General features: G+C 50.8%; 3 protein-coding genes across 3 annotated transcripts in view; 1 reads left to right on the forward strand and 2 right to left on the reverse strand.

Moving 5' to 3' along the window:
• Positions 1–1,715, reverse strand: part of BBA_09530 (TPR repeat protein) — a gene marked incomplete at both ends in the record, with an annotated part of 3,784 nt that extends 2,069 nt beyond the window's left edge. The window contains 2 exons of the mRNA XM_008604627.1: positions 764–887; positions 1,528–1,715. Of these exons, the coding sequence (XP_008602849.1) occupies positions 764–887; positions 1,528–1,715 (312 nt within the window). The remainder of the gene's footprint in view (positions 1–763; positions 888–1,527) is intronic.
• A 2,521-nt stretch (positions 1,716–4,236) lies between these two features.
• Positions 4,237–5,247, forward strand: BBA_09531 (uncharacterized protein; the record flags this gene model as incomplete). Its single annotated transcript, XM_008604628.1, has 1 exon — positions 4,237–5,247. The coding sequence occupies one exon, from the start codon at positions 4,237–4,239 to the stop codon at positions 5,245–5,247; it is 1,011 nt and encodes a 336-aa protein (XP_008602850.1).
• Positions 5,248–5,818: 571 nt separating this feature from the next.
• BBA_09532 (beta-tubulin) lies at positions 5,819–8,865 on the reverse strand (the record flags this gene model as incomplete). Its single annotated transcript, XM_008604629.1, has 9 exons — positions 5,819–6,212; positions 6,280–7,070; positions 7,128–7,250; positions 7,307–7,330; positions 7,509–7,534; positions 7,739–7,908; positions 8,001–8,097; positions 8,421–8,560; positions 8,630–8,865. 9 exons carry the CDS (start codon positions 8,863–8,865, stop codon positions 5,819–5,821), a joined length of 2,001 nt encoding a protein of 666 aa, XP_008602851.1.
• Positions 8,866–12,508: the final 3,643 nt, after the last annotated feature.

Here is a 12,508-nt window from a genome sequence, read left to right on the forward strand (position 1 = left end):
GAGCAATGATAAGGCAATGGAGGTAATTGGAGGCGAGCTTGGCTTCGTGGGGTCTACGAGGCGTGGTCGTTGCTTTGGCCACAGTTTGAATCTCTCCGCCAAGGCATTACTGTTCGGGCAAAACGTGGAAGCATTTGAAGAGCAGTTGTCAGGCGCAGCACCTTTGTCCGAGGCGGAGCACTTTCTGTGGCGTCGTAAAGGGCCTGTCGGGAAGCTACTTAACCTTGTAGTGGATGCAACAACAACAGAATCAATGATAGCTAACTGCCTCACATAACGTGACAGTTACATGCGGCCGGGCTCCCGTGGGGTCAAGGCAATCCACAACAAGGTCAAGTGGCATGGAGTGTTTGTAATGGACATCGATCTATGTGTGCGTCCATATGTGGCATTATGTGTAGTGACCTTGAAGCCCGGCGGCTAGTGAGTTGATTCAACTATCTAGTGAATATGTGGTTTACTATCAAGATGAAGAGGATAGAAAGCTGATCAACTATATGAGAACATAACAGCATTTTCATAGCTTCGAATCAATGGACAGTTCTGTAGAAGCTCGGCGGCGCAGCCACCGTTGAAGCCGCTTGTCCTTTTGCTGATTGAATGGACACTATCCAAATGTTTATTTGGCATTCATCGCGCTCATGGAATCATTCTTAGGACCTTGGCGACCGGGTATCTGAATACAGCAATCGTCAGCATACTAAGAGCTCCAAAGACGTCAACGTGCGGTATATGCCACGCATATAGGACATGAGACACTTACTTCCGCAGTCTGGATGGTGCCCTCCTCTAGAATCTTTTGAATGCACTTGTCCTGATTGTCTGTATCGAATTCGGAAGCCAATGTCGTTTTGGGAGCACCGTCAAAAGCGCCCTGAGCACCTTGTCTGTATTACACCTGTTAGCCGTAGCACTCTAGAAATGCAGTGCCTGAGACGGCTTAGCAGCAAGGAGCCAGGTCACAGCGAATGGCACCCCACAAACGCTGTAGCGCTAGCCAGGGCGAGCAGACTAAGGCGCTGGTGGCACAAATCAAGCCACAGATAAAGCGAGTTACAAGCCTAGTTAGGTGCGAGAGTATGGTAGTGCTTACTTGTGTGTCAAGAATATCTTGAACAAAGAAATGAACTCGGTGAGGGGAATGTTCTTATCTGTCTTCCATATCTTGTATCTCTTGACATTGTTAACAAAACCAGAAAGTCGTCGTGCTTGCCCTTTAGGTGGACCTTAGACTGAGTACCTTCTCCTCGAGTCATTCTGGGTATCTTTCGGACGTATCGTTGCTCGCGTTGCTTTTAGTGTTTGTCGCGCTGTTCTATGGTTGCAAAAGCCGGTTAGAAGTGTGTTGTTGTTTTGTTCTTTGGAGGGTGCATACTGCATAGGCCCAACCCCAGGAATTTTCTTGTACTTGATACATTAAATGGATTACTAACAGCGGCTCTTTAGAGGCTCTGCTTGCGACAGTTAACCCTAGTTAGCTCTACAACACGCTATCGTGACGTCAACGATAACGTCAGAAGTGCATACCTTACCGGCCTTCTCATGTGGCTCATCGCCTTCCGGATTCCCGAAAATCGACCCATGTCGAGACTGCTCGCTGCTTCCGCCTCTTGGCGGGCCAGTTCGCCACAAGTCGAGATATCCACTGTCAGAAGCCACAGAATATACACTGCAGGCTGCAACATTGTGGAGAACCAATCGGAGCGGGAGTCCATGGCTTCCGTACCAATTATATTTTGGCACTAGATGGCCCGTCGAGTATGAATCACCCGATCCCCGCTAGATACGCCCAGGCTATCAACATACTGCCCTACATGATGACATAACATGCACGACCACCATATTATAGTAACACAATACGAGGATCGGTATACCGGTCTTGCGACAATGTAATACAAGCATGCTTATATTGGCAGCATGTTTTTCAAACTGGGCCGGTCCACAGACGGGGTGCTGGGCTTTAGCCCCAATTGGGCAATGACACTATTTATATCGTTAGGTTTGAACAAAAGCTTCGGCAGTGAAGCATAATGTAGAGCATCATTCGCCACGACAAACGTCTCCATTGATGATAATTATACGCAAAGCACATCAGTGCGCCCCACCAAATCCCTTGGTATTGAAATCTTTCTTGCTTCATTCCCTGTCCAACCTCGCTGCCCTCAAATCAAATCACATCAACCACCAGGGGACGTGCGCACCGCCCCTACACGCAGACAGCCCGTCGCTACCCGCAACTACGCAGACCGACGAATTCTCCTCCGCCTCAAAGAGGATCCAGCTTCTTTGAGAAAAAAAGTCTCCAGATCCGACTGGCGCTCAAAGAAAAGCTGGCACTCGACACCCAGGACATCCAGGACATCAAACCCACTAACACAGGCCGGGCGCTTTCAGCGCGCAACAAAGAGATCCAGAAAAGGATCATCAAATCGCAAAGTGTATGGGGACAAAGTGTGGACCTAGATACAGCAGAAAAGCACGTAGCATGGCACACGTATCTGATCAAAGACTCAATCCTGGGGAAGAGGCGAGGCAATCCACTTCGACGCTAAAAAGACAGAAATCATGCACTTTTCCAAATGCAAGACAGATCACAGTCAATCTCCCGTCATCCACCACGGCGACAAAGAGATTCGGGCATCACAGTCTATGCGCTGGCTAGGCATCTGGCTCGACAAGAAACTCACCTTCAACCACCATACCGACGAGTGGACGCAGAAGGCTCGCAGGGTAATAAACCACCTCCGAGTCATGACAACACAGTGCGTGGCATGTCAGCAACTGCGGCCCGCCGAGTAGCTTGGGTTGTAGCTATGTCAAATTTTGTTTCACAGATTGGGGGCCTGGCTACCAGGCTTGGACACAGGCACTTTACGCCTCAAAAGAAACCACATCTCGAAGACAAACCTTGATAAGATACAACGCGTACTAAGCCTCGGGTGCAAGATAGTTCTGCCCATGTGGAAGACAAGACTATTAGAGTTTCTTTGGAGAGAAGCGGGCATCCCGCCAGTGAGCGTCCTCCTTCGACACATCCAGAAACGCGTAGCGATTCGCCACGCGACACTAGACAAAGCACATCCGATCAGTAAGCGGCTGCGACAGTCGCAAAGAGAAGTCGAACTGAACGAGAAACCACTTATCGCAGAACGAATGGCCCTCCGGCATTCAAGGAATCAAGGCTCCTGCGGACTGCATTTCGCACGTCCAAGGTCGAGCGACCAAGACTCATCCCACAGAGGTTTCTGACAGCATACAAGTAGAAGGACCCACGGAGATGCACACCAATGACAAGGCTGTAACATAATTCAAGCAGTGGCTCGCCGGTCAACCCGCGGGCTACGTAGTCTTCAGCGACGGCTCCAAGACAGACGCTGACAAGGCAGGATACGGCTTTGTCGTTTTCCACCATGGGCACTTTCTCCGGACTGGGGATACGGACAGCTGGGACGTCGAGAGGTATTCGACGTCGAAATACACGGCGCGCTTGCAGGATTGAAAGCGGCCATGCAACAGAACAGCCGCCTCGAACCGACCACAGTCTGCATGGACAACACGCCGTAATGAACTGCATCGGAGCGACAGCGGCAGACTCTTCGCAGGCCTGCTTCCAAGAATTTCAAATGATCGGGGACAAACACCCGCACCTGATCTCTGTCAAGTGGTCACCCGGGCACACCGGCATCTTCGGTAATGAGCTGGCCGACCGACTCGCAAGCATGGTGCTACGCTTCCCACGAACGAACATCTGCCATCTGTCTCGTACGGGAAAAGGCAGATGAAGATGCAAACAACGATGAATCACAGAGCCTGGTGGGCGGGCTGCTACTCCCGGCGAAGGAGCGGGTGCGCACTGGGATGCTGTCGCGGGTGATCACTCTCTGCGGGCCATGCAACAACGCGTTGTGGCTCACGGAGGTGTCGCGTCGCGGCGCATCGCCAGCGCTAGCGGCATTTGGCGGCGCAGGCGCCATGCCGTTGGGCGTACAGTTTAGGAATTTGCGCAAATTCATTATAATTTATTCCGCTATCTTTCTGGTCTAAAAACACAAGGTAGGGTGTACCTTGTGATGTAGATGAAAGATGAGAGGGGCAACGCCGCACGCAATGTCGCGCAACAACGAAACGCGGTAACGCGTACGCGTCGCGTCAGTGTAGAGACCACGTCCACCTCCACCATCAATTGTGGTATTCTTCCATACCATTGTACGTTCAGCGATATACATAGCATTCGAAATGAGCACAGTCACCAAAAGAAACCTGGACGCTCTTCAGTCCGAGCTGGAGGAGCACGGTGCGGTGCAAAAGTGCCACAAAACTGCGCACCAAAATGAAGATTTATCACTCGAGAGGGATGCACCCGCCGTCAAAAGAACTATCGATGTTTTTGCGGCCAAACCCGTCGACGGTCAGGAGCACCAGGAGACTGCCGATCAGGAGATCCCCTTAACTCCTCGCGCACAGATAGCTACGCCGACGGAACCGGTCGCCGACAACGAATTCGAAGACATACTCTCCCGCATCTCCTTCACCGACCTCAAATCTTGTTTTCGCGTTCTGCTCTCCGACCATGTCACAGCATCAACTGCGAAGCTCCAGTTGCAAGCCTACAACGAAAAGGCTTGGTTTACAGAGCGTGTGCGCTTGAAGGAAATGGCAGATCGTATCCGCACATCCGCAAAAACAGCGACGACGTCAGCTGAGCGCTACGCATGCACGACAAAAGCATTGTGCGACCTGGACATGTGGGGAAAAGCAATCAACCCATGCCTCCGACCCGCTTACGACATATGGAAAGCGAAAGCTGGTCCCCAGGCCAATGGACCGCAGACGGCATTCGATCTACTGATCGATATCGCCAACATGGCTGTCTTTACTGAGTGGCGTTCCGGCTGCGCTAGCGTTGTCGGTGATGAGGAGAGTAACGATTATACACATGAAGATATTGATAAGATGCTAGTGGGCATCCTGCAGGAGCTTGGGCAAGGGAAGGATATGGAGCACTGGGTTAAGACCGAGGAGAATGTGGCCCGGCTTGCCAGGATCAACGAGTTACGAGGGCGGATGCTCGGCGCGTGGGATACGCCGTTGAGTTATCGATATGAGTATGCTGCTCAACTCTTGTCGACAGGTAAGCTTTCAAGTAAGCCGGAGCCTTTGGATCTCAAATACTTGGGCCATCGGCCTATCCTGATAGGCCTGGAGTATAGACGTGGTGGCGGACGGAAACGTGGCGGACGCCGGTGATTGTTCAAGTAGAAATGGCTAGGATTGTTGCTGTTGACAGGGTGTTCTAACATTTCATAGACTATTGCACGGTTTAAACCCATATTTGCCCATATGTCCATGTATGAATGGGGCGAGTAGCCGGTGTGTTAGAAATGACGGTAGAAGGGGAAGAATCTACGTACTCGGCGCCATAGACACAGTCTGGTGAAGAACTAGGGCAGCCTAATGCATCAAGATATGGACGAGCAGGAGCATATTAACGACGCACCTCTCTCCATTAGAGAGTTGCAGAGACGGTAGCTTTCAAAGCAATAGGCAGCTTACAAAAGGCTAACGCTGGTGACTTCAAGCAATATAAGTAAGGCTTGCGAAATATACGTCGACGAACAGGATGCTGAATGGGAGCACTTGTTCCTGCGGACACAGAAATGAGCTTGCCATCCGCTCAGCTCCTGACAGTCAAGATGTATCTGAGTGGGTCTACAAGCTTATCATTGTTAACAAAAAAGCTTATCAATTAACTCAAGAAGCCAAGATACCGACAAGCAAGAAGGGTGCTGCACCTCTTCTCGATGGCGCAAGGGATCTACTACTCCTGAGCATCAAGATGGAGCTCCTCCTCGTACTCCTCTTCCCCATTGTCGATACCGGCTTCCTGGTACTGCTGGTACTCGGAGATCAGGTCGCTCATATTGGATTCAGCCTCAGTGAACTCCATCTCATCCATGCCCTCGCCAGTGTACCAGTGCAGAAACGCCTTGCGTCGGAACATGGCAGAGAACTGATCGCCGACGCGTTTGAACAGATCCTGAATGGTTGTGGAATTACCAATAAAGGTAGCGGACATCTTCAAACCGCGGGGGGGTACAGCGCAGAGCGCGGTCTGAATGTTGTTTGGTACCCACTCAACGAAGTAAGACGAGTTCTTAATTTGCACGTTACGCATCTGGTCCTCCACCTCCTTCATAGACACGTTCCCCCGGCTAGAGCCATGTAAGCGTTAGAGACGATACTAGTAAATGGAAAATCAAATAGGAAAGAGAAGCCTACAAAATAGCAGAGCAAGTCAAGTATCGGCCGTTGCGGAAGTCCGAAGCTGCCATCATGTTCTTCGGGTCGAATATTTGCTGGGTCAGCTCGGGAACGCTTACGGCGCGGAAAGAGTGAGCGCCGCGGCTAGTTAGCGGAGAGAAGCCGACCATGAAAAAATGCAGACGAGGAAATGGCACCATATTGACAGCCAGCTTACGGAGGTCCGAGTTCAGCTGGCCGGGAAAACGGAGGCAAGTAGTAACGCCGGACATGACGGCGGAGACGAGATGGTTCAAGTCACCGTAAGAGGGATTAGACAGTTTCAAGGTATGCCTACAGATATCGAACAAGGCTTGGTTGTCGATGCAGAAGGTCTCATCTGAGTTCTCAACCAGCTGATGGATGGATAGAGTGGCATTGTAAGGCTCGACAACAGTGTCGGAATTGCCGGGAGAGGGAACGACGGAGAAAGTGGCCATCATTCGGTCGGGGAATTCTTCGCGAATCTTGGAGATGAGCAAGGTGCCCATACCAGCACCGGTACCACCACCGAGTGAGTGGGTGATTTGGAAGCCTTGGAGGGAGTCGCTAGCCTCGGCCTCACGACGGACGACATCTAGGACTTGGTCAACGAGCTCAGCACCCTCAGTGTAGTGGCCCTTAGCCCAGTTGTTACCAGCACCAGACTGGCCAAAGACAAAGTTATCCGGCCGGAAGAGCTGACCGAAAGGTCCCGCACGAACGGCATCCATAGTACCAGGTTCAAGATCGACGAGGACAGCTCGAGGGACATACTTGTTGTCGGTAGCCTATTTACGATTAGTCGCCACGGAAGGTATTGTCGAGCAGTGATTTCAGCAACGAACTTCGTTAAAGTAGACGCTTATACGCTGGAGCTGAAGCTCGGAGCTGCCGTTGTAAACACCATTGCTATCGAGGCCGTGCTCGCCAGAAATGGTTTGCCAGAACGCGGTGCCAATTTGGTTGCCCTGCAAAACGTCGTAAGTAGTGAATCCAATTACCTCAGACTACAGACCGTACTTACGCATTGGCCGACCTGGACGTGAATCTACATGATAGGAAATTTACGTTAGCAGCGATTCAGTGACAGCTTATGAAAGCTTGTGATGTTTTGCGCCGGAAATTGGGACGGCATTGATAAGTTAGGCTCGATGGCATATAAACACGGTACATGGTACAGGCAGGCTTCGTTGAAGGCTAAGCAAGCTTTAGGTAGGAGCACTCACAATCTCGCGCATGTTAGGCGACCGAACTTTGCGGGATATTAGATGTATTGTAGGTGTGTAAAATTGCCAACGGCCCGAGAAAAGCTCTGGCTACAAGTTACAGATTCAATCGACACCCACACGAAAGCGTAACACCAATGAGCACCATGCGCTAGACAAGCACACCTCACAGGCCATCAAGTTTCGCCACCGCTAATATAAACCTGGCTTTCGACGCCACCAATGCTCACTTGCCAACCTAGGACTCTGCGGCAGTACACATGTCTGCATCGTTTTGCGATACTTGATCGTCCATGCCAAGCTCTTATGGCTAGAATTGCAAACTACTGTCCTCCATGAATCGCTGATTGCAGGGCTCGTCAAGTAGCCGTAGCGACAAGTCAAGTGCACGGTGACGGTGCTGCAGCTTGACGTGATTCAGTGACTTATGTGACTCTAGCTCGTGCATGGGGTGGGTTTGGGAGAAAAGTCGGGGGGGCATTTGCGAACTACCTATTCTCCCGTCTGATGAAGTGGGCCGATATCCGTGTGATGACGGCCAAAATCTCGATGGGACGCCCGCAAGCTAAGCCCACCGTGGCTAGCAGAGCTAGAGTTTTACATCAAGGAAAGCCAGTCTATATTCTGTACACGGTGAAATCAAGCAAGCTCTGACATGCCAAAGGTATATTCTGCAAAGTGGCAACTGATGCGGCATTGATATGTGTACCCTTCATGCCTGACATTCGTGCGGAAGGACTGGGCGTTTGAGATGATACTTTAGAGCTTGCTAGTGAGCTCGCACCTGGGATCCAGTCATTTCATCGAAATAGCGAGGTTTCTCACCTCAGTCGATTGCCCGAGGCACCACACAATCCTCGTCATATAATGACTGATTACGTTGTGCTGCCTCTAGGACCTTGCATCATCTACATGCTCTGCATATTGATTCATCGGGTAATGCCCGTAAGAATGTCTCGTTGGGCATTTGTTCGCTTCCTGCCGTGCCCAGATAGGCACTGGATACGCCTCGTGCTCCGCTAAAAGTCGTGAGCAGAGCTGGGGCTGACTCCCTGTCAACGTTGTCGTTGTAGGCGAGGATGATCATGCTATTCTAATCCCTCCGAACGCTCAGAACTTACAGCGCGTCTGATAGCGGAGTCAAGCGCAGGCGGACAGCCAGTCTGACGGCGCGGCTCGCCAAGCCGCGCCCCAAGTAAGCAACGGCATCGTCTTGAGCAAGGCCACGGAGTACATCCACCAGCTGGAGCAAGCCAAACGTACCATGGCGAGTGAGCACCAGCAGCTCGTAGAGCGCCTGCAGCTGCTTGAGGCAATTCTCCAGAACAGCGGGGTACCCAATCATAGGCACCACCATGTTTGATCCTCCTGGTTATAGCTGAGTTGACGGGTTTCGGTGCTGCAACTCGGTCTTGAACGTGGAGAGGGCATTTCCGTCATCCGATCGCCCTTCTGAAGTTTGTTGCCGGTTCTAGTCTGGCGTCGTCTATCGTGGGCAGGCCGATGCAGGACACTTGCGGTGCGGGCAGGATCGTTAGACAATGGTTTCCTTTCCTCCCTTGAAACATTACGATCGTTGGTGATCGATCGACCGAAAGCATGTTCCTGGCTCCAAAGAGGTTGTGCATCACGGAAACTTTGGTTGAACCTTCCTAAGATGAAATTGGAACGAAGACAAACCCCACGGCGTGGTCACGCAAATTGTCCCCGAAATCTACTGTAGAAGCTGTCTGTTACAGACATATTCTTGTGTCAAGCCGCAACGGCGTACATGAAGCGATGCCATTAAAACTGAACGTGAAGTTGGAATTCTAATCAAGATCCGAAGACGTGATCTCTGACAATTTTTCACAAGTTCTAGAATAAAGCCATAGGACGAACCCATCAGCGGCCGGCTTGACCTCTGTAAAGGATGACGATTAGTGGATAGGAAGCTGCATAAATTACTACTTCGCGACCTAGGCACAGGATGAACAGCAGTGACTAGCTGAGCCATGTGATAGATATAGTCAGAAAAGCTATCGAAACTACGATACCAGCCCTGCCCTGTCAACGTCCAGCTCTTTACTCAGGCACGGCAAGGTGTGCCTGCGGTGGACCCGTCAACCCGCCCAGTACGATTTGATCCCAGTACGATTTGATTGGACTGCTAGCGACGTAGAAGAAGCCAACGATGGTGATTTAGCGTGGGGACGACCACATTGACAACTACTCTACCAGCTGAAGTCGGCGGCCCGATCTTAGGAGGAGCCGAGGCTTAGTAGATGGCGAAACCACGGGCGGAGGCGACTAAACTTTAAATACCTGTCTTTCTATCCTCTTTAACATAGGCACCATGCTTGCATGCTTCCGACTGCGCAAGCTGACGAGGTGGTTAGATACCCTCCACCTAACCAGTTAGGTTGCTGAACGCCACCAACCGAGGTAGCCTTATCCTTTTGATGTCTAGCCTTGTGAACCCCGCACCAGCACCATTTTCCCAGTTGCGCGGAGATGTCTACAGTCCATGCATCTGAAGAGCGGTGCCTCACCGAATTTCCGGCTGAGATTCTCCTGCAGATAGGAAACTGCTTGAATGACAAAGATGGCAGCTCCTTCTTGCGAGTGTGCCGTCGTTTTCTCAATCTCTTGATCTACGACTACCACCGAAACGATGACTATGGTTGAACGCTTCTGATCACGGCGGCCGTTCTGGGACATGTGATGCTTCTAGCGGGCATCGATACGGGCCACAAGGACACTTTTGGCAAGACGGCACTGTTATGCGTGTGCTCAAGTAGATCTGTAAATCGGGGACCAATAAGAATAGATCTGTCATCGGGATGGGCTTTGAAAACTGAAGCGGAGTGCAAATTTTCCCGAATATGAGCTGACAGTCCGCTGCACAGCAGGAAATCAGTACAGCAAGTCATCGCAACGTGAAAGCAGTTTAGGGCACATGCATGAACTCCCTGATTTGCCCAATTTCAAGCCTGGATCTGAAGTCTCCTTGTGGTCTATCGTCTTCAAAAGCAACTACTCGTCAATGCACAAGGTGATACAGGAGATACTGGAACTTTGTCCTTCTTCGGCTGCACCCTGATGCATGGCGGTGGCATCTTGTTGGCAAGGTGGCAGAGATCATTTACAGGCTGTTAATTCAAGAGGACGAAGTGGTGGTGTCAGCCTGCACACCACGCAGCCCTTTAAATATTGGATTATAACTGACAGACCGAACACAAGATGAGGCATACAACTCGCTGAGTTGGCAGAACAACAAGGACTTTGGTTCCAACGAAGTAGACACAGGTACATACACGCCGTCAGCTTCTGGCCTATTCCTGGCCCGAAGGTCTCATAAAACTAATTCGTACACTTTTTTACTGCATCCCGATTCTGGGTCTGAGCTTGAGCTACCTGCTCGTGAAGATTACTCTCGTTCTTCACGCCGGTCGATTGTTGCCGGTCGCACACACTCATGTCGCCACGTGCATCCGAGACGTTGCTGGAAGCAGGCACAGCTGATGATGGATGGGAGATGGTCCTGGGAAGCGGATGCTCCGTCCCTGTCTTCACCTCACCAATGTTCGTGGGCTTATGGGCATGCGAAAGAGCATAATCGCCAGAATCGAAATATGTCCTTTCCTACTCAAGTTATCAAGTCGGCCAGGGAGTCGTAAAACAGAAGGGATTTCTTGAAACTGCTAACCTGTAGCTGCCCTCTGAGTAGTGTGCTTCTGGGGAGCTTGTCCCCGTATAAAGCGCGAAGACGCGATTCTTTCTTAGCCTGCGAGTTGGCGCTCTGAATTCCCGCCATACTTATGCATACGGGAGGCCCATAGTCTTGATACAGCACCCTTTAGTTTTCTTTTATAGCGCAGACAGTATCCCGTCCCTTCGGTTGACTGTGACTGGCACTGTTATTTGCACTGTGCGCGCAGTATCATGGTGGGTGCTCGGCAGCTGTAGGTATCGGCCGGCAGATCGTATCCTAGCTACGTCACTGGTAGACCCCCGCCCACTGTAGCTTATAAACAGGTTGACAGACACAGGAATGCCCATACAACGCGACAGAGCTCAATCCCAGAACTACTCGCACTCACCAACAAACGTCAAAATAAACCTTTTACAAAAATGGACGACCTATAATGGACCTGGCCCGCCTGGAAGTTCGGGTTACAGATTGACGACCAATTCAAAGAACTCCAAGAACTCTACAACACCTTTCCATCAGCAATTCAGAATCCACAGGCGTTACACCTCGACCTTTTGGAAATCGCCACCAAGGCAACAACCAAGGAGGAGCTTTACAAAGAGCTAGCTATTCGAAGGCAAACACGCTTTTTCGAGCTCAATCACAGCCTCGAATTACTGAGTTGTGAGATCGTGGCCAACCCAGCCTTACTCGCCGTTTCGCAGTGGCATCACGCTGTGCAGATCTTTCGCACAGGATCGCTAGATTCACTGGTCGAATATTTTGCATCCTACCTCACCAGCGTTGACTCACCTATAGCCAAAGACACGCCAATTGAATGATGCTTGATTTATATCTGCATGATGCAGGAACTGCTAATGATTGGCAGCCTGGCCTGACACATGAACTGAAAGGCGGCTGTAACAGAAATGGCACGCTTCAGGGTCTTCACACTGAGCTACGACTACATGTCTACAGCAAAAAAAAAACTTAATTGTAGAGATGTTCCGCTGAGGAATTATTTCCTGAATTAGCAAATGCGGTGGAGAGTCCGCAAGCCTGCTCGTTTTGGAAACGGCGACAGACATTTGCATCAATACCCCAATTCTTTGTATTCGTCTACTAGAAAAAAAATACTTTCCATCGGTATGTAATATGGAGGTAATCTCGACGCGCCAGGCGAGAACCATGGGGGCGCCTGAAGTGTTCATCCGAGCTGTAGCATAATCCACCACAAATATACACATGGTGAGAGGGAGCTTTTCGGCCCAGCTGGAACAGGGCGATATTGTCATGAAGTTGGGCGACAAAATACCTGTGCGTTGGA

Source organism: Beauveria bassiana, assembly GCF_000280675.1.
Source record: "Beauveria bassiana ARSEF 2860 unplaced genomic scaffold BBA_S00057, whole genome shotgun sequence".
Taxonomy (NCBI): Eukaryota; Fungi; Ascomycota; class Sordariomycetes; order Hypocreales; family Cordycipitaceae; genus Beauveria; species Beauveria bassiana.